The sequence below is a fragment of the Danio aesculapii genome, chromosome 19 (assembly GCF_903798145.1).
Source record: "Danio aesculapii chromosome 19, fDanAes4.1, whole genome shotgun sequence".
In the NCBI taxonomy this organism is placed as follows: Eukaryota; Metazoa; Chordata; class Actinopteri; order Cypriniformes; family Danionidae; genus Danio; species Danio aesculapii.
Window position 1 is genome coordinate 23,062,488 of NC_079453.1, and position 25,113 is coordinate 23,087,600.

General features: G+C 36.6%; 1 protein-coding gene across 1 annotated transcript; it reads right to left on the bottom strand.

Moving 5' to 3' along the window:
- Positions 1-6,402: 6,402 nt before the first annotated feature.
- Positions 6,403-23,548, bottom strand: lrp12 (low density lipoprotein receptor-related protein 12). Its single transcript, XM_056479632.1, has 7 exons — positions 22,632-23,548; positions 18,320-18,376; positions 15,220-15,355; positions 13,405-13,607; positions 11,635-12,736; positions 11,367-11,499; positions 6,403-8,716 (listed from the first exon to the last, which is right to left on the bottom strand). The coding sequence occupies exons 1-7, from the start codon at positions 22,696-22,698 to the stop codon at positions 7,790-7,792; spliced, it is 2,625 nt and encodes an 874-aa protein (XP_056335607.1). The 5' UTR covers positions 22,699-23,548; the 3' UTR covers positions 6,403-7,789.
- Positions 23,549-25,113: the final 1,565 nt, after the last annotated feature.

Genomic DNA, 25,113 nt, shown 5'->3' on the forward strand with positions numbered 1-25,113 from the left:
TGAGATTCAAAATAAGTGTCCTGTAACAGTCATTTTTCAAAATAAAAGTCAAAGCAGACATAATTGGTGTGACTGTAAAAGTCTGACCAATTGCTAAGAATATTAATAATAATAACAACTGTTTGTTATTATTTTGCTAACTAAATTAACATGATTGTAGTACTTAACAAATGTAGATAAAGAACCTAACAACTCAACCCAGCGGTGTGATAAGACAAAATAAATGTTTGTTTTTTTTAAGCTAAGTAAGATTTTGTTATAGGCCTAACAATGTTTGTTATAGGCCTGACAATCATCTAATTAAGTTATATCAAGTGTTTAAAGAAATAAATTTATTTAGTTTAAAAGGTATTTTGAATAGGATGGAGTTTAATACTCCATATTAATACTCATTCATTCAATCATTCATTTTCTATTCGGCTTAGTTCATTTATCAATCAGGGATCACCACAGCAGAATGAACCGCAAACTTATCCAGCATATGTTTTACGCAGCGGATGCCCCTCCAGCCACAACCCAACACTGGGAAACACCCAAACACCCTCACACTCACATACACTACGGATACTTTAGCTTATTCATTTCACCTTTGCTGCATGTCTTTGGACTTGTGGGGGGAATCAGAGCACCTGCTGGAAACCCACGCGAACACGGGGAAAACATGCAAGCTCCACACAGAAATGCCAACTGACCCACATCATAGTAGCAGTTTCTCATTCCTTCCAACAAATTGCAAATGCTTTTGGACATGCATCAATGGCTTTCATACAACTCTCTGCTGTTTTATAACATTATCATTTGCCTATGTCATGTCAGTCAATATTAACTAAACTTGTGGATGCTGAATAGTCATTCCATATACAACCAATAGTCCTCATTTCATTACTTGAGTCATTACATACCAAAATGTTGAATTAGTTATCAAAATCCGTCAAGCTAATTTTATAAAAAAAAATTAAATCTTTTTTTTTTCCTGAAAATGTCTTCCAAATTGAACAATTTCATGAATGATTCACAGAGCTATGTATGTTGTAGGTTCAGTTCCAATATGTACTGCAATATTGTTTACAGATGTGCACAGCTCTACCCAATGGGAGTTTATGTTTGTTGTAAATAAGGGTGTATTTAATCTTTCGCACAATGCTGTGAATAAATTAGAAATGCGAAGAGTATATGCAGTAAAAATGTGAAACATACATATTCAGTGTTTTGTACTCAGATACCTCACTAAATGCAGTGATGTCTAACTTTACTGTAGTTTTCAAATGGCTGTGCAAACAGTATATAGTGCTGTCTTGAGCATTTTCAGGACGTGTCACCAAAATATGACTTTTTTGCATTGGAAAAATTGTACAGAGTAATAATAATGAAAACATGACAAAGCCATTTGACTATCCTGTTCATAAACAATGATGTCAGGACTTTTCATCTTGATGGCACTGACACTTTCATTGACATGAATACTTGCTTTTGAGGAATGAGCAATCCATTTTGAGCAAGTGACACGCTTTTGCAGTTTATCAACTTGGTTTTGCAGTTTGTACTAATTGTTTTGAGAAATGCATTAACTGTTGTGCAAATGTAAATAGTGTTGTGAGAAATGCACCAAAATGACTGAGAAAAACTAATATTTTAAAATGTAAATACATTAAACAGTATGATCTTTTGTACTTTTTCCATCATATAACAGATAAAATGATAACATACTTTGCTACATTTATATTACTGGAGTATTTGTACTGTGTAACATTATGCAATTTAAATGAGTGTATTTGTCTCTTTCAGTTTTTAATAATAAGAACATCAGTAAAATGTTGAGATTAGTCAGAAGAAGAAAGAAACATCATTCATACATTTTAAAAAAAATCACTAATGCAATGGCATAACTCTCTTTCAACACACAGCGGAATGAACCACCAATTACTCTGGCATATGTTTTTATTCGTCAGACGCCCTTTCAGTCGCAAACCAGCACTGAGAGTACAACCCCCAGTGCTGGGAAACACCTAGTTTAATCTGCTGTTTCATCTGTCAGCACCACAAAGTCATATGTATTTTGTTTATAGAAATCAGAAACAACCTGATGATAGATAGATAGATAGATAGATAGATAGATAGATAGATAGATAGATAGATAGATAGATAGATAGATAGATAGATAGATAGATAGATAGATAGATAGATAGATAGATAGATAGATAGATAGATAGATAGATAGATAGATAGATAGATAGATAGATAGATATTCCAATTGAACCGCTGAATAAATATGGTCTGTTTATAGTTTTATTTATTTATTTATTTTTTTACATTTTTTTTGGCTTTGTACTAGTCAAGAAACATGCTGTGGAAACATGCTATGGAGGATGAGGGAGCTCTCAGATCTCACCTAAAATATCTTAATTTGTATTCCGAAGATGAACAAAGGTCTCAGGAACTTTAAACAACAAGAGATTGAGTTATTAATAATTGAATTTTCATTTTTTAACCCTTTAGAGATTAACCAAAACTAGAACTAATCTAACAAAAAAATTAGGATAAAATATAGATATAAAAAGTTTAATAAACTCAAGAGAAACATAAAACATATAAAAAATAGTTGAACATTTTCAAAGTTTATTTTTTTCAATAACTTGTTTGAATTTAAATGTATTTTCTTTGTATTTTTAAAGTTGTAAGGTGACCACATTTTTATTTTATATAAAGGTTTAATAAAATTGTTTTATTTAAATGCTATATTCACTAAGAAATGAATAAAAATATTCATTTTCAATAAGGGGGTGTACTCATTTATGCTGAGCACTGTGTTGTTTTTGGAAACATTTTCCTAGTCTGGCTCCCCTTGTTATTGCAGCCTAACAATCCTTATGTGCAAAGAGATGCGTCTTTAATCTAAATTTAAAATGAGATGAGTGGGCCTGCTTCCTAACCTGTAATTCATACACTTGCAGAGTTTAGGTGCTAAATAATAAAAATGTCTTCTGTCCATGGTCCATTTTAAAATTCTACAGTAATTATCCAGACGTAATGGGCATGAAAGGCTACAATGTGACAAAAGCTTGCTCGTATACCAGGAAACTAAAGCATTTAGTAATTATAAGTAAAATGTATTCAATGTTTAATGGTTACAGTGCAATGCTGAGAACGTCTCTTAATATGATTGTATTTTTGTTAAACTAAGCACTATAGCTGCACTATTTAATACCAGCTGAAGTTTATTTATTTTGCTTGCAGAGCAAGCAGCTAATAATGCATTCGAATAATCTAGACTTGAGGCCATAAACGTGAGCTTTTCATATTTTGAAATGCTAAATGTAAGGCAGAAAAAATGCAGTTTTACAATTATTTGGTGTGGTCTTTAAATGACAGATTGATATTATACAGCAGGGAAAATAAAACACGCCAACTTTTTTTTCAGAAAACATATTTCTAAAGGTGACTTAAAAATTTCACCATGTTGGTAACAACCAAGGAAATCCATATATGCAAAGAAAACAAATCTAATTGATTTACAAATTAAGTTATGCGTAATGATATGATGTAGGGAAAACATATCGAACACATGAAGAAAGGGAGGTGTAGAAAAGCATTGAAAGCCCAGACAGCAGCTGTAATCTTTTAGTTAATCAGCAATCCTCTGCCCTTCATCAGCTTAAGTTAATATTAGCTGCTTCAGTCCAACATCTACATTATTAGGATGATGAAAATGAAACCAGGAAGGTCATTTCAGCAAGACAATAGCTATGTTTCCATCCACATATATTTATGCCCATTTTGGATATGCTCATTAAAAAAATGGTTGATGGAAATACCAAGATGCACATAAATTTTGAAAATGTGCATAAAAAATGTATGCGCATAACTGAGTAGGATAATTTTTTTATTCGATAAGAAAAGATGCGCATAAACTAATTATATAAACTTTTACGGAACAAATTCCAGTATTAAAAAAAAGTCATGTGATTTTAATATAAGAAATTATGTGATGATAAAAGTATGTGTGAATGGACAAACCAGAAGGCTGACTGCACTGTAAAACATCTAAAATGTTGTTTTGGTTATTCTAAAACACCTTAACCATTTCATTCATTCATTTTCTTGTTGGCTTATAGTTCTTTATTAATCCGGGGTCGCCACAGCGAAATGAACCGCCAACTTATCCAGCACATGTTTTATGCAGCGGATGCCCTTCCAGCCGCAACCCATCTCTGGGAAACATCCATACACACTCACACTCATACACTACAGACAATTTAGCCTACCCAATTCACAATGTACTGCATGTCTTTGGACTGTGGGGGAAACCGGAGAACCCGGAGGAAACCCACACGAACGCAGGGAGAACATGCAAACTCCACACAGAAACGGCAACCGACCCAGCCGAGGCTTGAACCGGCGACCTTCTTGCTGTGAGGCGACAGCACTACCTACTGCGCCACTGCGTCGCCCCTTAACCATTTCAGTAGTTGTGTTATTACTTCCAGAACTGTGAAGAGCGACTAGTTTCACGCCTACAAACGCCACCGCGCGTTCATTGCGCATCAGCATTGTCTTATGAGGTCATTTATTATATAAAGAAAAGATTCATTTGGTGCCAGTTAATCAGGAAGTGATGATTTTGTTCTCTTTGACTTGTTGGATGGAAACACTGCTTCATTTGCATGTCTTTTATGTGATATTCCAACTTTGCGCATAAATTGAAATCTCATTTTTGGATGAAAACATAGCTAATGATCCAAAATACAGCCAAGGAAACTCTCAAATGCTTTCAGAGAAAGAAAATCAAGCTGTAGAACGGCCCGGCCAATCACCTGACTTGAATCCAACAGAAAATACAATTTAAAGATCAGATTTGACGAAACCACAGAACCATCAAGATTTTTACACTTCATTCTCCGTATGAGAGGTGTCTTTAAGCTGCCATCACCAAAAAAGCCTTTTATATAAATATATTCAATACATGAATACTTCAATGCTTTCTCCTACACAGAACAAATTTTTTCAGATTTTAGTTTATTTATTTTTTTTTTTTTACCAAAATCTGGTTCAATTCCATGTCAACAGCAATAGTAATTATTAACATAATATTTACTTTACCTTCTTTATTTCCTTGTTTAATACATATTTTCCTCGCGGTATAATGCACCCAAGTTCTTGTCTGATTTATAACTGGTGCTTACTAATTGAAAACTCATACTAATTTATAAAGATGCTTGTATGGCTGCAACTTATATTTTCATGATCAATCAATGGCTTCAATTATTGTATTTCATATTGGAAGTAAAAATACTAATAAATAGCTTTAGTTGGCTATAAAAGCAGTTACATAATCAATGTGTGCTAGGTACGTACTGTATATCCGTTCTCGTATAGGACCATACAAGTAATTTTTTAGAAATGTGGCCAGTTTTTGGTACAACAGTGCATTTTCCATTGCATGGCAATACAAATTCTTTAAAATACACTACAAATTGTTTATACGCTGTAGAAATGACTTTTTTTTCCATAAATTGATTAGATCTAGAACCCTCAGCAACCTATGGACCCCTTTCACATGACATGTTACAATGCATTTATTTATGCATCTTAAATACTTGAAAGTTTTTAATATTTTGATTTAAAAACACAGTGGCGTAGTAAGTAGTACTGTCGCCTCACAGCAAGAAGGTCGCTGGTTCGAGCCTCGGCTGGGTCAGTTGGCATTTCTGTGTGTAATTTGCATGTTCTCCCCACGTTCGCGTCGGTTTCCCCCACAAGTCCAGACATGCGTTATAGGTGAATTGGGTAAGCTAAAATTGTCAGTAGTTTATGAGTGTAAATGAGAGTGCATGAGTGTTTCCCAGTGATGGGTTGTTGCTGGAAGGGCATCCACTGTGTAAAACATGTTATTCCGCTGTGGCGACCACAGATTAATAAACAGACTAAGCCGAAAAGAAAAGAACAAAAACAAAAAAACACATCAAACTAAAAAAAAAATTAATTGCCGCATGTGAGAGGCATTTGTAATGCAGTGTATGGGCAGGACAGTAAATTTGACTCCGTTCTATCTTCTGGCTATACTGTTATCAGTCTCACACTTTTTGTTTCCTTTTCTTGAAAGTCTTGATAACACCATTATGGAGTTTTTTTTAAAATTATTTCAGCAAATAGGATTGTAAAAAAATTATTTGACTTCCGCTACTGAGAACCCGGAGAGGGTCCATTCCCTTGACTAAGTGGCATCAGGACACTGCTGTGGTTTCTTTGCGGTGCAGTTCTCAGATGGCATCTGATATGCTTCCTCTTTGCTACAAGCAGAAGTCTATTACCATCATTTAAACAGTTTAAACCAATAATAAACAGAAAATTTGGGATGAACACTTTTATTCTCTTAGTGCAGTAAACATTTTCTTTTTATGTATTTATATATATAATTTGCATGTTTGTGTGTGTGTGTGTGTATATATATATAATTTTATATATATATTTATATATATTAACACCGCATTATGAAATGGAAAAAAATAAGCACAAGACAGCTGGACATGCTTTTCAAGTAAACGCTATTGAAATGGAGAAAAAAAAAACAATAATAAATATACACACTCGCACAAGAATTCTCAGTACCAAAACAGTAATGTTACCAAAAGGTTAACGGTAACAAAAATAAATACAACAAACAGAAGTGGCTGTTATACAATGCAACATCCTTTAAAAATAGTCACTCCCTCTCAGATTAGAATGTGTTATAAATAAACATCCCTCACGCAAAAATCGCAGGTCACACAACTAGTACCACTGCAGCAGGGACCAAAACTCGCACTGAAATGAACAAATGTACCAATTCTCCCAATTTTTTTGCAAGCAGTTTAAAGAATCATTTAACCCAAAATGAAATTTCTAACATTCACTCAATAGTTCCAAACCTATAAGACTTTTCTCAGTTAAAAGAAGACCTCGATTTGATTTGAGAGAATCTTTTTTACTGCTTACAAATGATTTTTTCCGTACAATGAAACTATATAGGGAGGGGAAATGGCTCTGTGTAGAACTTGCCAACCAGAAATAACAACTTATTAATCCAGATCTAACAATTTAACTTGGTTATGGCATGTGTGCATGAAGGATTAGAACTTTGGTAAAATAGATTTTTAAAACAAAGGTGCTTGTAGGGCCTTTTTATGCTTGATGGCACCATCCCTATTAACTCTCACTTTCTGGAAAAGAGCTGAGGGGACACCATTAAAAATAAATAAATTAATAAAAAAATAAATAAAAATTGTCTGGAACAACATGAGGGTATGTAGACATTTCATTTTTAGGGCAATCATTCTTTTAAAAAGACAAATATCGGACATCAGAAGTAGAAATAAATTAAAGGTTAGGTAACAAATCTCTCAGAGCGTTCTGGTGTGTGTTCAGCCATTCACCGTTCCACATTGTCCAGTACAGATGCATTTGTTTGTGCTGCTTTCCCATTCCGAGAACTGCAGAGCGGCTCACACTTTACACTTTGTGAGCTTAATTTGACTCCAGAAAAATAGACTTTGACCTGGTAAACATCTCAACGAATACTAATATTGCACAGTGGAAGGAACAGTGGGATTGGGGAGCTCTCGTACTCCGTATGATTTTTACAGACTGGTCTTTAAAAGTACCTGATTTCTGAAGCTCATCCTTTTTGTAAAAGGACACATCTCTAAAAACATTCAACCTCCACTCCACTAGGAGGCGATAACAAAAATGGCAAGCTGTGAGCAGGGGGCATTTCATATGGGTCACGTACTGAGTCAGGGAGTTCCTCTAAGTCTTAACAGAGCAGCAAAGAATCATCATCACTAGTTTCTGTTTTTGCCGTTGCCTCCAGACAAGCGTCCGGGATTCGCGCTGTATGGACAATTCCACAGTGTTCACATGGGCCATCCCGACCCACTAGTCGTCCTCTGAGAGAGACGGCAGCAGGAGCAAGATGTGGGCCAAAGACCTGCTCCAGACCTTGTTCCAGCAGGGGCCTGGAGCTCTCATCACTGTCCAGGGAACCGGCATCTGACACGGGAATGAGGAGCTCCACGTCGTCTTCGTCCTCACCCCTAATGACACCAGTGCACCCCGCACTACCTTGCTCCAGTTGCCGCAATGGGCTGTGATTCTGTCCGATGCCAGTCGTCCCTCCATCACCAGCGCGCCCTAATGAGAAACGAATCCAGCGCAGGCTGCGGGTGACCCGGTTTAAAGCACTGACGAAGGGGTTTCTTGCAGAAGTACTAGAATTAGTAGTAGCACACGGAGGTCCAGTCACTCCAGAACTTTCTGAGATGCTTTCAGAGATGCTGCTCTCCCGGCTGACCAGTGGAGCAGAGCTGGCAGACACGGAGACGATGGCTTCCACAGCTGTCGTAGGGGGAGTTTTCTGTGGCAGTGGTGCCATCAGGCCTCCAACAGCTCCAGGAACATCCCTGCGGGAATGGTGGTCGCTCTCAGTGTCAGTGTCATCTGAGTCCAAGGGCAACAGTCCCCGGTGAGAGCCAAGTCTCTCTGGCTCACGAGCTGAAGCATTGCCTGTAGGGCCTTCTTCAGTGTCTGCAGACACCAGTGCAAGAGAACCAGATCGCCGGGAACGTGTGAAATTGAACAGGCGTCTCCAGATGTTGCCGTGTCGCCCTGTGGTGGGAAGTCGGATCGAGGTGAATCCCAGCTGAGAACGAACTGCCAGTCTTAGATTTTCCAAAACAGATGCCTGAAAGCAAGAACATCAGGGAGGTGTTATCTAATGCAATTCATAATATGAAGTTTAGCTATCTAACTTTCAACTTGCTGTAAACATCAGAGGTCAGTCTGACAGCACCTTGGAGCAAATTTATCAAATCCATTATAAAGAAAGTTTTGACTATGTGTGACTGTGTTCATTTTAAAATATTAATCGTAATTCATTTTGATTTGTACATTTCTTACTTGGTTTCAAATGCTCATTTAATTTACTCAAAACACCAACAGAACTAAAATGGAGACACTGGTGCATGGGTGCTAGTACAGCTGAGCCGTAAACAATATTATATCAAATCGCGATAATATTTCTGTCAATAACAATGATAAGCTCTAGACTTTTTTTAACTCTACATTGAGCCAGGAGCCAATCACACGACGGGAATCTAAAAGAGTGTTAATATTAGAGATGTTACTGAATATTCAGCCACCGTATATTTATCGGCCTTTACGTTATGCCATTTAATGGATCCTCTAATTTTTGTGTCTTCAGTCATTGTTGGGGTACTCTTTTCTTTATCGTTTTTGTTCAATATGAAATATTATTATCAAGATTTTGCCATATTGCCCAGCCCTAGGTGATAATGACATCATAAAAAATTAAAACCCTTATCTCATTAAATGGATAGTTCATCCAAAAACAAAAAAAAATCTACTCGCTCTCAAGTGAATCCAAACTTTTGCTGAACACAAAACAAGATATTTTGAAGAAAGCTGAAAACCTGGCTTAGAAACAAATACCATGGAAGACAAGGTTTACAGTTTTAATGAAGATTTGTCAAAACATCTTCTTTTGTGTTCAACAGAAGAAAGAGGATCTAAGTGTGTAAGTATATGTTAATTTTTGGGTGAACTTCTTCCCAAACTTCTGTTCTTAATTTTAATTACAATAGAAATACCAACTGAATCATTTAAGAATAGTTTTTTCTTCAGTTGATCATCCTAAAAACACTGAATGCCATTAGAATCCAGCTTAATTATTTGATGCAACAGAAAGCACAACTGCAGCATGAACTAGTAATGAACAGAACGGTTGGTGTGGATGCACAGATAATATTCTTAGTATGAATTGGCTTTAAAAGTGTCATAGAGTGCACTGAGTTAATATGGTAAAGTGTTTTGTTTAACAAAATTGCTTAGGCAAGTTAAAAATAAAGCAACAGTTCTGTCTGGTTCTTGAATTTGATTGGCTGATGGTCATGCGATATTCTGCAATATCAGAACTCCTACAGCCTCCTCACCTGCCTGTATCACTCTGCAGAAATAGAGTGACAGCAGATCAATAAAGTCACTACAGTTTGACAAATATTGCAGCTGTTGGACAACATAATGTACTTTTGAGGCGAGAATGTAGTTGTTTAAATTGCAACAATGCAGCGTCATCCACAAGATGGCGATAGAGACTGCATAATAATCTCTTAGAGAAGAAAAACGTAAATTTTAATTAAACTACAGCTGATCAATCACTATAAAACTGATAAGTGCCTTTCCAAGTCGATCTCTCTCTCTTTGTATGTTATAGTGCTGTATTTATACTATAGTAATTGTAGTGTGTTGAGTGCGAGATGGGACTCACTGCAGATTAGTTCGGTAAACAGAAAGAAAGAAGAAATGCCTGCATGTGTTTAGCGTTTTTCCTTATTGCAAACACAACTGTAATCTGGTAGTGATTGCGCTGCTTTAGCTTTTTCAGGGTTAACTATTGTGATCTCCTGATTGCAACAGAGAAATACTGTGGAATCTCTGTAGACTGATGGCATTTAATGCCGTTCAGCCTTATAATCTTAAAATGCGAGCAAAATAATCTGTTTAGTCACCACTTTAGACATTACGCTAGAGAATCATTCAAATACTAGCTCTAAAGTGACGTTGTTGAATTAGTAACGGTTTCTGCTGTTCTGACATAAGCTGCAGATGTAAATCAATGGCAGAAGAAAGTAGTTCCTCAAACAAAAGGTTTTTTAAACTCTCAGTGTTTCATTTTCTTTTTTATGTACACGATTATGGCAGCAAACTGTTGTATAAACACAATATTATTTCATAGCAGTGCAATGTGGCTGTACATCCTCATAATATCTGATAGCAGCAGTGCAATGTGGCTGTACATCCTCATAATATTATCTTGTAGCAGTGCAACGTGGCTGTACATCCTTACAATATTATCTCGTAGTAGTGCAATGTGGCTGTACATCCTCACTGGTGGAACACTAAAGCACTTGGCCTGTGGCCTGATCCGACCAGTGCTGATATACAGCCACATCGCACTGCTACGAGTGTGATATTTCTCAAATATAACCACAGAAATTACCCATAGAAATACCCCCAACAATGAATAAATAAATGTGCATTAAAAGTGTATACTCTGGCAGTTACACACAGTCTGGGGTGTGCATATTCATGATCCGGTGTGGATCGTCAGAGTGGATGTTTTGCTCCAATAGGCCTGTTTTTCACCAAGACTTTACACTCACAGGACTTACATGAGAATGATGAAACGATGGTGTTTGAGGCTCATGGTATGTCATTTCCATGTACAGACCCCTTTTTCAGCTATGCCTAGGTAAATCTAGATTTTCCATTCTGTGACACCTTTAAATATGTAATTTTCTTATTTGTCTCCTTGCCTGATTTCCAGAGCAGACAGGAAAATCTTCCACTGGGGGGATCAGCCCTTGAGCAATCAGCTGCCCATACGACGGCGGAGCTTCTCTTCTCAGTAATTCTGCTTCCACTCTAGAGAGCTGAGTCTCAAATGACCTGGAAGAACAACAAACCCAATGGAATTTCTAATCAGTAGTTAACAAAGAGAGTGCAGCCACAGAAGCATACACGAAAGTGCCAATTATTTATTGGTGTATTTTGGCTCAACAATCTACTTAACAAATAGCTTACCTGCGCTCAAACATTCGAAGCGAGTACAGTTTGCAGGTGCAGCCCAAAGCAATGACCAACAGCAGACCACAGATCAGACTCCCAATTACAGCAGCAGTGATGACCCTTGTGGGTACAATAACCGGGCAGCTCTCCTCATCGCTTCCATCCCCGCAGTCGTCTTGCGCGTCACATACCCAACTTTCAAAAACACAGCGGTTGTTTTTGCAGTGGAAATTTCCAGGTTGGCAGAAAAAGCAGTTCTTCTCATCAGAGCCATTTGGGCAGCGGTTCTGGTAGTTGCACCGGTCAGAGCGTGGGTAGCAGGCACCGTTTCTTGAGCATGGGAACTCGTCTTCCTGGCAGTTACTGCAGTTGAGCTCATCCCTGCCATTGGGACAATGCCAGTATCCATCACAGCGCTGTTGCTCAGTGTAGCAACCCCAGTTTCCTCCACATGGGATTTCCCATGGCAGGCAAAAACCATCTACTTGATACGTAACATTGAAGCCTCGAGCCGCATTGATTTTGTCAGCGTAAAAGTGTATCCGAAGCTGTCCTGAGGACGACACCACCGCTACAGGGGCTCGAGAATCAAATGCAGTCAACACACGCAACAGGCGTCTGGGGTTCTCCTCTAGTCCATCGTAGACTTTAACGTAATCGCCATAGCCTGTACCATCAAGTTTAAAGTCCATAAAGCGCAAGATAACCTTTCGGTGATCACCAGTGTCAATCAGCCATGTGCAGTTACTACCAGGTGGATAGAAGTCAGGATAGTTGGGTGAGCTGAAAGTACCGTAGAAATTGCGGAGCCATTCACCACAGGTGGGCACGTCACAATCGATCTCATCACCCAAGTCCTGACAATCAATACTGCCATCACATTTTAGAGACTCTGGCAGGCAGGTGTAAACACGGGTGTAACGTGAAAGACAAGGAAACTGGTTGAAGGCACAGGGCTGGAAAGAGAAGAAAGCAGAGGGATTTGGCTGTACGCATAACTCCTCATCCGAGTTATCGCCACATTCATCCATAGTGTTGCACTTCCATGACTCCGGGATACATTTCCCATTAGCGCAGTGAAATTGGTCAGGTTTGCAGCTGGCTTCTTCGGATTTCCCTGCAAATTGCAAGCACATATTACCCTTTTGAAGAGACAGTAGCAGTAATCTTTGATTAATGGATATTTGCAAGATTTATGATTCAGAGGATTCTTATAAATTTGCAAGATATGAAACCGTAACCTCCAAGTGTATGATCTTTCGCATCCTCCTTTTTACAAAGTCTTTTGTGTTTAAGGCTGAGTGATATTCTCTGGGTCTTTAGCTTCCTTTACAACAACCAAAGTCCTACTTAAATATTAATAGAAATTAGTTAGCATTTACATATGCATTTGTCAGCTGCTTTTATCAAAAATCACTGCCATTGCATTCAAGTTCACATTTTATCAATTCAAAATAGTGAAATACAAATAGTGTCTATGATATTGTGGTCTCTTAGCATGATTTGAATATAATCTGCTTGATCTAATCTCACTATATCATCTGTGAAATGGGAACGACTGTGTTTGGAGTTTTTCCAAAACCTTCATGATAATAATGGCACTATTCATAAGAATAAAACTGGTTCAAGAACAAAGCTAAAGGTGTGTGTTCTTGACAATCAAATTGTATTTTTAAGTTAATGGAATACGATCAGAAAAACAGTGTTGCATGGCAGTGCCACACAGTGTGAGACAACTACGTATCCTCTCTGATGCATCTAAAGGGATATAAATAGCAGGTCTACCTGTTATGTAAGAGAGCCTGAAGCCCTTTCCAGTCATGCTATCATCAGAGTGGAACTTAATCCACACGTGATCCTGAGAGGAGATGTATGGGGCCGGAATAGACGAGCCGCAGGCCCGGTATCCATCCAGGTTTTTATAGGTTCCAATGGAGATCCAGTCTAAACCACATCGGTGTGAACTTTGAATCTCAAAGTCCTGAAAACTAAAAGAACATTTGATATTAGATACTTGAAATGTGGGCAAGCTGACAAAAGTAAATGGGGGAAAAAAATAAAACACTTTCCCTGTGAATAATACACAATATAAGCTAGGGCTGGGCGATTAATCGAAATCGACATTCAGTACCTATAATTGATGTAATTTTTCCAGGTCAATATTTTACATTTGCTTTCTTTACAGCATGGCCCCGCTCTGTTAGGCTGAGGCTGGTTTATACTTCCACTTTGCAAGCACATCTGACATCTGGTCAAGCAGGATGGACAGACCCATTTTTGAGCCTTACTTTGCACTACTTTGACGATGATTAGAAGCTGCTCCAGAGATGCCTTGAGACCGCATATTTTCCATTACATTAAAATCATTATTTACATTAAAATATTTATTTACAGAAGACACAAGAAAAAAACGCGGTTTAAAACATTTACAGGATATGCAAGAGCTATTTAATTTAGAAGATGCTGCTTGTTTTCTACTTTCACGTTTCCAAAAGTACAAGTTATTTATTTACACTTTTTTATAAGAAAAGTTTGTTTTAGGTAATGTGTTTTTAACTTCAGTTGTTCAGCGTTGATGTTTAATAAAAAATTATAGATAGTAGATAGTGTGTGTTTCCTTCCTTATTAATGTAATAAAACATCAAGTACAAAACTTGTCAGTGAACTATGAGGTCATAAAAATAAAATAAATAAATAAAATAATTGTTTATTAGTCGTAATCTAGTTAAAATGTTCAATTAATCAAGATTTTGATTTTAGGCCAAATCGCCCAGCCCTAATACAAGTATGAGTTCTGAAATCAAACTACTCTATTTTGCAGAATTGTGTCACTTAAAGCGCAATGTAGCAAGATGTGTTTTATGAATAAATAGTACCAATTAAGAAACAAAATTCTGGGAAACGTGCTACAAAAAAAGAAAAAAAAAATGCTTGCAGGACACGTCTCTCGCAGAAAATTGGACACTTAATCTTTAAAATGACATTTCCCGATGGCAGATTTACTGAGTATGTGTGTTTACCACAACGATCACATCCTGTAGAAAAAAAATGGGTCTATTTCTGTGCCAGTAACCATGGTCACCATTCTCGGATAAAGATGCAAACAAATGCTCTGGTTCAGGCAAGCAGGCAGTACAAGAATAGAGCAAACGCAGAACATATATTTAGAAATAAAGAGCCATTTCAAAGGAGTTAGCTTGAGGTGGCAGTAACTTAAAAAAACAAACATGCATCATTCCTTGAAACAAGGGCAGAGCGGACCTCAAAATAAAATCCAATCCACAGAAATGCTGCTTTGCATTAAGATGTGTTCTTTAAGGGCATGACAACGATAAAAAAAAATGAACGTGTTTTTAATGTTTTGAGCCCATCGAAATGAACAGACTTTTTTTTTTTATTAAAAGCAGATCTATGAAAAAAATGCTACAATGGTACAGAGAACAACAATCCAATCCAGAATGTTATAGTGACCATAATTCTGCTCATATAATAAAAGCCTACAAGACATTTAGGCAAACTAAAACACTACCACTGCTTTTGACCATCTCTTTATGTTGTCAGTGGAATGGTGAATATTGCAGTATTATGGCTATGTGTTACCTGATTGTAATGATCTCTCCGGGGTTGGCCCTGATGTTCCAGCTACAGTTGATGTGAGATGGGTATTCAAAGGGCCAACCAGGGCTGGTTATCACTCCACTGGATGCCCTGATCTGCTCTGCCACATCTCCACAAGCTGGACCCAAGCACACATGAACACATAACAATTAATTAATACAAAACAAACTTGAGCTGTCTTGTTTACCGAATTGCACCATGTCCAAAACCAAACCCTGGCTAGTTTGACTTCGTCATGCTAAAAAAGCAGCACTCCAAACAAAACAAACATTATCTGGATGTGAAAAGAGAGCTCGCATCGGAGCTAAAATTATTTTAAAGTAGTGAACAAACATTTTTAAATGCAACATTATTCAGAATTAAAACTGTGCTGAAATGCATCATTTTTAATGAAGGCTAGATTTACGTGATGCATCTTGAGGCTGATCAGAGGTTTATTAAACCATACATTTGGGATCAGGTTTTAACTTTACATTAGATACATCTTGAAATCATGTTGACAAACAGCTCACTGTTTTTTTAGGGTGCTTCCACACCTAGACCCGTTCGAGCAGTTTGTTTAGCATGTGTGAATCCAGCAATGGCACTCTGATCCGCACCAAAACAATCGGTCTGAGATTGCCTGAATGAAGTGGTCTTGGCTCGATTGAAACGAACTCTGGAGCAGATTGATTGTACTGAGAAATACGATCCAATAAACTAGACTCATCCCAGTGTAGTATGGATATGTAATGGCCATATATACGGCTATATTACAAAGAGAGGATTATGATAGCAGGATGTCAATCCTCCCCGTTGAAGTGTGTTTTAAGTCAAATACGAAAGTAAAATCATGCTGAAATATTAGAAAGAACTGTTTATGCATTTGAAAGATTGACTGAAATTACCATCTGATATTTTTTTCCATAATTTAGTCTTTTAATATTTTGTATTAGGCCTATTGTTTTGTTCATTTCCACACTGACACCTCGAGAGAAAGATTGATCAGCTTTATGATCTGACTGATGTACGAGAAAGCCATACCTCTCTGATTTTGCATTGGGTGACGATGTTTGTGGGTGTCACCAGTCAAAATTAACATGCAAATTTTTGTTTATAATGTCTCATTTCTTATCAACATAAATTAAAATAATGCGTCTGACAGCTGAGTGGAATACATGGGACAAAGAAACCCTGAAACTTGTAAGGAGAGTTTACTCGAACATGACTTGTTTGAACTACTTTGGTCTGTTTAGAAAGCGAACCGCACCAAGAACAAAAATAAACATTGTAACAATTTTAATCCCCGTTTCAGAACAAAATAATGGCTGCATCCGAAACCGCAGACTTCCATACTACACAGTACGCTAATATCAGTACGCGAGTCGAGTAGTATGTCCAAATTCATAAAATACAAAAATCAGTATGCAAGTACCCGGATGACCTACTACTTCCGGCGAGATTCTAAAGTGCGCATCCCATGCATGCTACACTATGCCATGATCCCCCGCGAGAGAATTCATGAATGGGAGTAAAGCGACGCACCTCACAAGGGTTGGTCACGTGATCATGACAAAATGGCAGATGTAGTCATCCCATAGATATTTACAGTGATAAAGTAACTGAAACTGCAATTCATCAAAATTCTACTAGTCCTGTTAAAATAGTCAAGTTTACAGCAGAAAAAAAAGGGTGTTCACAGCCTGGTACAAAGAACGACTTTGGTTCATATACCTAACATTACCCTTCATGACAACTGTGAGGGGAGTGAATTGTTTTTATAACTCCTCTGTTTCGTTTATAATAAGTCTGCCTAATTAAGGGCGTAGCCACTTGAGTGACAGCTAGGTTAGGCTGGGTTAGGCTAGTCAGTCACTTCAGCTGATTCCTGTCATAAAGTGTTATGTCTGGATTTCACAAATAGCCTTGCATTTACCAACACAGACTATATTTAAAGTGTTTGGAAGTAATATGCACTTTCCTCCTGTTGAAAACCATCATAAGAACAATGTTTGGTGGCTCAATGTATTTCAACAGTGTTTTTAAAAGACTAAACACTTTATTGATATAGTATACAACCAAGCACATGTGGTCAGCACACAAACGAGTCGCAGGTAATGAAGTATTAAGCATTTCTCCCATAGGAAAGCCAGTCTAAGCAAAGTGCCAGCATGCGTCTGTAACTCCGCTCACGCCCCGCCTCTTGTTTGGTATCCCTCGGTTGGTGCGATGATGCGCGAACAAAATGGTGATGGTTGGCCACGCCTACTGGTAGCTTCTTTTGGGTTCTTCATAAACCTATGGGTGACGTCCCAGATACTACGGTCATATCTTTTACAGTCTATGGGTAAGTCCAAGTTTTATTCAATCTGCTCACATTTACACTGTATACTGCACTTTTCTAACGGTTGAGTAGTACATTTCAATTCAAATACAGTACCCACTAAGTAGTAGGCAGTTTCAGATGCAGCCAACAGATGTGAAAGCACCCTAAATGTGTGAATTTATCAGTGTAAGAAATATGAAAACAAAAGAGTAAAATGTTTTATATATATATATATATATATATATATATATATATATATATATATATATATATATATATATATATATATTTATTATGAAGAATATTTGGAAATCTGCAACCACGGACTTCCACAGTTGGAAAAACAAACACTATGGAAGTTTATGGTTACATTTTTCCAACGTTCTCAAATATATATTTTTCTTTTGTGTTCAACAGAAGAAAAAACTCAAATGAGAATTTTCATTTTTGGGTGAACGATCCTTTTAAAACTATGCTTGAAATACAGCTTGTCTGCTAATGATATAGGGTGGGTGAAAAAGTAGCGAATAACCTTTAAGTTAACAGTTACCCAGGCAAGAGGTAACATGCAAGTTGCAGACTAATCTGGGCTAAATAACATGATCCTTTATATGTCTTACATTCCTTTGTCAAAAATACCTAGTGATCTGCAAAGTGGCACACAATTCCCTGCAAGCTGTGTTTGAGGAGTTTTTAACAGTCATCCATATCATTTTGCCCTGAAGATTAACAAGATCTATAACCTGGGTCTGAAACCAACCCCAAGTCAAGACTCACCGTTTGACATCCCCGATACATATACGTTCTCGCTCTGCTGCGATGAAACTGCATTACCTGCAAAAACAAAAAATAAGATGTATATAAGTCTGCTGTGCTTAAGAAATACATGTAGATGAAAACCTAAAGGGTGCAAAAACATGATTCTTCAAACTTAATTGAGTGTGCAGCAGGACTGAAAGGTTGCAATTTTATCCACAGCTGGATGCAAGTAGAGGCAATGTCGAATCATTATCAACGCAACTTTAAAATAGTGCAATTGTAAGAGACTGACCCAGAACGCTTCCCACATTCTTAAAGGAATCCAGTCAAATTTGGTTCAAACACCCACACCAATTCAGAAAATACAATGCTTCGCTTCAAAATCAGAGCGCAAAGCAAGTAGAGGAAAAATAAATCATGAATTAGACGGCTCTTTCAAAGTGGCAGACTAAGATGTAATTATGTATCTAGCTTATATATAGAAATTCTCAGTTCAGTATGTGTCTCATAATTATAGACACGTTCAGGGGACGCTCCCTTCAGATTTCATAAATAAAAAAAAGGAATTTATATAAAAATAAAGCTAAATGTGTAGCCCAGCGGCCACTTGCTTGTTTTTTTTCATCCCAGAGTAGTTTCTTGGTGGAAAATAAACCCAATTTCAACATTTTTTTAAAATATTTTCTTATTCTTAGTTTGGTGGTTGAAAAGTTCTTGCTTTTATCATAGATGAAGCATGACTTAAATCAGTTTAAAAAGTTAAAAATATTACACAAGGGTTACACAGGCCTAACTTTAATATTTTTAAGGGTATTAAAAATACACTGCTACAAGAATACTGCAATATTTACCATTTAAGATAATATGGCAATTATCAACATTACCAAGTATAGGATTGTCTTTTAAAAATAAATTAATTAATGAGTATTCCTAGAGCCTGCACCGAGTTAGGTTTTAGTTTAGTTTGCAGCAACAATTCTGGGTTTTAGACTCAGCTCTGCTGCTCCATGATACCATGGCAACAAAGAGTAATAAAAGTTGAACTACGTTCATGTTGCTTACAACCCAAGATTGGTGCAAACTAAGCTGAAACTTGGGGTGTACTCTCACGATGCTATCCGAACAGTGCCCAGGTGCGTTTACTGGTTCATTTAACAAGTGTGAGTGCTCCGAATTGGCCCAGGTGCAGTTCAGTTAGCCAGACCTGGCCTGGTTGGAAGAGTTATGCCAAAGCGCGATTCGGTTGGGCTTTGGCACGGTACGCTTGTAGTGTGAGTGCAAAGTGCACTGAAACTTAAGACACAGCGTCCCTTTACTTTACTTTTCAATGAAGGTGAACTGTCATAGTTTATTAAAGACGCAAACCACTCACTGCACATCAGCTGTACATTCAGCAAAAATCCTAATATGTGCAGCATGATTTATGAGCGTCAAAAGTTGTAGATCTGTTCGGCAAAATATTTGACTGCATGCATGTCACTGCATCCCAAACAATTAAAATGATATAACTAAAATCTCCACTTCACTAAGCGAGAGCACTTCTCTTCCTGTTAAACTGAACAGCCACATCATCTATAACGCAAGCGTGCTCAGGTTCAGAAGGTAAAGATGCAGTGTGAGCGCAGGCCGTTGGTTCAAGGTAGAGGTCCCTGGTTCATTCATGAAGCCAAATAGTATTCCCCATAATTCAAGCCATCAAGGAAAAATAAAAACAGATAGATAAATCATTTTTCCTTCACACACACACACACACACACACACACACACACACACACACACACACGCACACACTTTCACGATTACCAGTTTATGGCCATAATTGCAAATGTAATATTGATTCATTTTTACAATAGCTCAACAAACTACAAGTCAACACCAAGTGACATTTTAGACAATATTGACTTCTTTTTCACCTATAAATATTTCCAATTTCAGAGCACAACATTCTCAGAGCAACACTGCAGTTTCATTCCTGAGTGAATCAATGATTCATTCACAAAAAGCAGTCACTTGGCTATTTTTTTAAGTAAATCAACTAAATATAAAAATATTTCAAAAGAAATCCAGTCTGACTGGGCAAAATCTGTATGATCGATTAGATGTCTTAACAGAACTCAAGGGCTTATCAATTAAAAATCCGGTTATGACCTCCCACTCTCCTATTTCTGCATGCTATTCAATAATTCTCTAGGCATAAACATAGAAACCTCAAGGTTAGGTCCCTGAAGAGCCCTCTTTGTTTAAGCTTGCTGATCTTCTGTTGGGGTTTCCCTCACTCGTGTCTGTCGCTTACAGCAGCTGACTCCATAATGGCATGCAGAGCAAAGGAGAAACGGCACACATGCAAGCACTTGCAAGCAAACCTGGCCACAGGCATATACAACAAATGTACAACAACTGATGGATACGGTGGATATTTTAGCTTATACATCAACATGCCAATTGTACGGTCGACAACAGCCTGCACAACTGGAACAAATGCAACAATCTTACTACATATCAAAAACCATCTAAATTTAACAAGCTTTATAAAAATAAATAAATAAAAAATTCACAATCAGGGTATCTGCAGATTTAAATTTAAGACTTTAAGACATTTTTAAGACCATTATGAATTCAATTTCAGACTCATAAAGGGTTAAACACTGAGTTTTTTGAATGACCCAGTTGGAAAAGATTTTAGTTTGCCCTATCAAACTTTTTTTTATAACTTAACAAAACAATAATAATTTAATAATCTAAAAATTAGTTTAGTTAATTCTGAGCAAAACATTTGAAATATTGGTCAATCAAGCAAGCTCTAGTTGTATACACACATATTTTTCAACATGACATTTCTTTAAAATAAAAACAAATTGAAAATTTTTTTAAAGGTTTTAAAAACTATAATAAACTAAATGTATGCATAGTCTGTCCAAGTCAACTTCCTCAGCAGCAAATATATGGATAATTTTAAAATAGTGTTATTGTAAGGAAAATAATTACACAATTAAGTTAACCTATTGATTACATTCTTAAATAAACAGTTAAAAGTGTCATCAAGATGGATTGTTGGTGATTGGACAAGTGTTGGCACGATTGGGTAGCAATACATGAACAAAGGAAAATTAAGACCTGCTTAAAAAAGGTTTAAGACCTGCAGCACAATATTTCAGTAAATGGAAGACTCTAAGGCCTAAAATTTTGTTTTTGAGATTTAAGATATTTTATGACTTTAAGACCCCACGGATACCCTACTAATGTACTGTGACTAAAAATATAATTCACAATCAAAATATACACAATTTAAATAAGCAATCAAATGGTCTAGCTCCAAAAATGAGGATGACCAGGAGTCCATCACATTCTATACTACGACTGTTTAAGAATATTTTTATTATTAACATTATTATGTCAATTCATTTTTTTTTTAAATCATTAAATATGGATACTGTGCTTAAATTTGTTAATTATGTAGTATATTTATTTACTGTATCTGAACTTGGTTGTTGTGCATAGTTTATTTAAATGTAACTGAACCTGATAACAAAACTACAAGAATTACTTAAGACTGCTAAAAGCTATTAAAATGGGTGAAATTTATTACTTTTATAATAGGGAATCTGTTTACATTTCTATCTACCATTTAGCTACATTCTAGCTGTATCGCTTCCAACCAATGTTGCAAAAAAACAAAAGCCCCACAGAGGGTGAGTCTTTTGTTTTGATTTAGTACATATGATGGGAATTCCAAACAAAATTGAAAGTAAAAGGTAAAAATAAACAGAATTCCCCCAAAATTCCATGATAATATGCAAATGTTAGATAACCCCTTATCTGGTATTTAAACAGAGATGGAGAGGTAATAAACAAAAGAACAAAGAGCAAAGGATTAATTTGTTTTGTTGCCAGTCAAGATGATGGGATTCAATCATGGAGATGGACAGACATGCTGTAAACAATAGAAGTCTTTGTTCTCTCCATTCACCCCAGATCTGATCTCAAACACACACACACACACACACACACACACACACACACACACACACACACACACAGGCCATGTTTATTACATTTACTCTACAGGTTAAAAGTGTCAGAGTTTCATTATGTTTGCAAAACAGTAATTAAATCAAACCATTAGAGAAACCACAATGTATGTGAATGAATACCAGCACTTCTCTCATAGCAGCACCACTGAAACATCACTATAGTCTGCAGTTTCAATTATTTGGATTATTTAGCATTAAAACAAAAATGCAGAAAACATTTTATTACAAACACGACTAATAAACTAAATACATAAATAATATTTTGAGTAAATTAACGAAACAAAGTAACGTTATCTTACCCATAACAACGAAGAGTAGATGTGTCCATAGCAAATAGATCCGGTTTAAACTCAACGTGTAAGCCATAATAGCTTTAAACGATAACTATTTAGCTCTAGTACCGTTATTTACACACGATATTTGTATGTTAAATAGACTAGCATTAACCATAGACACTAACTGTTCGACATTTCCTTTCGTTTTCTACTACGATCTAGATAAAAAAAAAACACTTATGTCACAGCCAAACAAGCATCTTAGATAAACGAAAGTATTGTAAAAAGCAATAAAATCCCCGACAGGATTGAATAAAAACGACAATTTTCCTCAACGAAAAGCAAAGTGAGTAAAACCACAACCAGTCTTCCCAACAAAGGAGTCGCTAATGCTAACAAGCTAATGCTAATGTCAACCTACACATCTAATCTAATCTACTCTAATATCAAACCCATTGATTCGTTTAATGAACCTCACTGGTCAAATGCAAACGCTTCTAACAGGTAAAATAGCTAAATCGTTTCCGATGTCCATTGCTGATAGATTAAAAAAAACCCCAAAGGCACCAGTGTTTGACTAGCCGGTTGTGCTAGCGCTTTTATTGTTAGCTCACGATTTCTCCTGTAAAACACACACAAACAGTGTCCTTAAAAGCCTGAGACGAGATCAACACTAATCTATCGATGATCCGACGCGAAAGCGCTAATTCCAAGAGTTTAAAGGTGTTAAACAGCACTAATCCAGACAAATATAGCCACACGCTGATCTACAGAATGAAGACATTTAACGGAATCTGACCAAATGAAATACTGAAAATAAAACTAGACTGCAGGGTTATTCAACCAGCATGATCGCCTTCTCCTGGTTGTAATCCACACGCAAAATTTTGGCCTTTCTGGTCGCTTGTGTGTTGTTACAGCCGGGTATTTACCACCACATACCACCCCTTCCCCCTTCTGACCATCACTCCCTCTCTCTCTCTCCTCCCTTTCTCTCTCACTATCTCTCTAACACACACACATACAGTACACTTATCTTTCTTTCTTTCTTTCTTTCTTTCTTTCTTTCTTTCTTTCTTTCTTTCTTTCTTTCTTTCTAAATATTTATTTTTGTGACACATTGATACTTTTTTCCAGATTGTTTGAAGTTAAACAGCATTTATCTGAATATCTGAAATAAATTTGTCTAGATAAATGTAGCAGGCCTGTAGCCAGCCTGGTGAAAGGGGTGGTTCTTTTTTCTCAAAAAGTGGGCCTTTTTGCAGTTATTTGCCTCATTTTCTATTTAACTATGTTTCAATACTGCATTTTATTGACATTTTAAGCACAATTTTAGCTAGATTAGCTTGTTGGATGTCATCATAATCACGCTTTTTAATGTACCAAAGATATTTCCTAAAGATTTTGAATAAAGAAATCTGAGTTAAGTAAATAACAAAAATTGTAATCTGTAAAAGTTTTCAACAAAAAATTGTAGCCTATTGTTATTTATTAGGCAAATAACAAACTGCCAAGCACATTCAATTTTCCTCAGTCAGAATTTGGCCCTTTGAATAATAAAAAATGTAAACATAATAATAAAAAAAATAATAATGTAGGCGACACGGGGACACAGTAGGTAGTGCTGTCGCCTCACAGCAAGAAGGTTGCTGGTTCGAGCCTCGGCTGAGTCAGTTGGCGTTTCTGTGTGGAGTTTGTATGTTCTCCCTGTGTTCGCGGGGGTTTCCTCTGGGTGCTCCGGTGTCCCCCACAAGTCCAAAGACATGCGCTATAGGTGAATTGGGTAAGCTAAAATTGTCCACAGTGTATGTGTGTGAATAAGAGTGTATGGGTGTTTCCCAGTGATGGGTTGCAGCTGGAAGGGCATCCGCTGCGTAAAATATATGCTGGATAAGTTGGCAGTTCATTCCGCTGTGGCAAGCCCAGATTAATAAAGGAACTAATTAAATAGGAACTAAAAAAAAATGAATGAATGAATCTTCAAAATTTTTCTAGCCTCTCTTGTCAAAAGTACATTTAAAAATTTATGTATAACAATAATAGCCAAATTATTGGTCATTTTTTTGTTTCAAGAATAAGGTCTAAGATTTAGAGTAAAAGTTACTTGTAAAATCTTTCTTCATTTAAAAACAATACATGTGTAAGGCCTGTGTAAGATTTTTTTTTTTTTACAATTCCAATGTAGAAATGTCCAATATAGAAATGTTTAAGTTTTCATAGTAAAATTAAAACAAATAAGAATAAGAAATTCTAGGATTTTTTTTTTAATAAGCATATGAGTCTGCATGTGTGTGTGTGTGTGTGTGTGCGTGCGTGTGTGTGTGTGTGTGTGTGTGTGTGTGAATAAAATTTTATAAAATGGTAAATATTTTTTATGATTAACAACAACAATAAGAATAAGCTCTGGTTTTAGTAGCAGTAGCAACAGAAACAGTAAACGTAATGTTTGGTATTTTAGGGTTTACATCGGTAAAAAGGTCAATTTTATAAATGCAAGTTGTTTTTA

Bases quoted from the DNA above. Each gene is read 5' to 3' on its own strand.
- lrp12 (XM_056479632.1), bottom strand. From the start codon at position 22,698: ATGGCTTACACGTTGAGTTTAAACCGGATCTATTTGCTATGGACACAT. The intron at 13,608-15,219 runs GTAACACATAGC...ATGTTCTTTTAG, and splicing joins GGAGAGATCATTACAATCAG to TTTTCAGGACTTTGAGATTC. The intron at 12,737-13,404 runs GTAGACCTGCTA...TGCAATTTGCAG, and splicing joins CAGGCTCTCTTACATAACAG to GGAAATCCGAAGAAGCCAGC.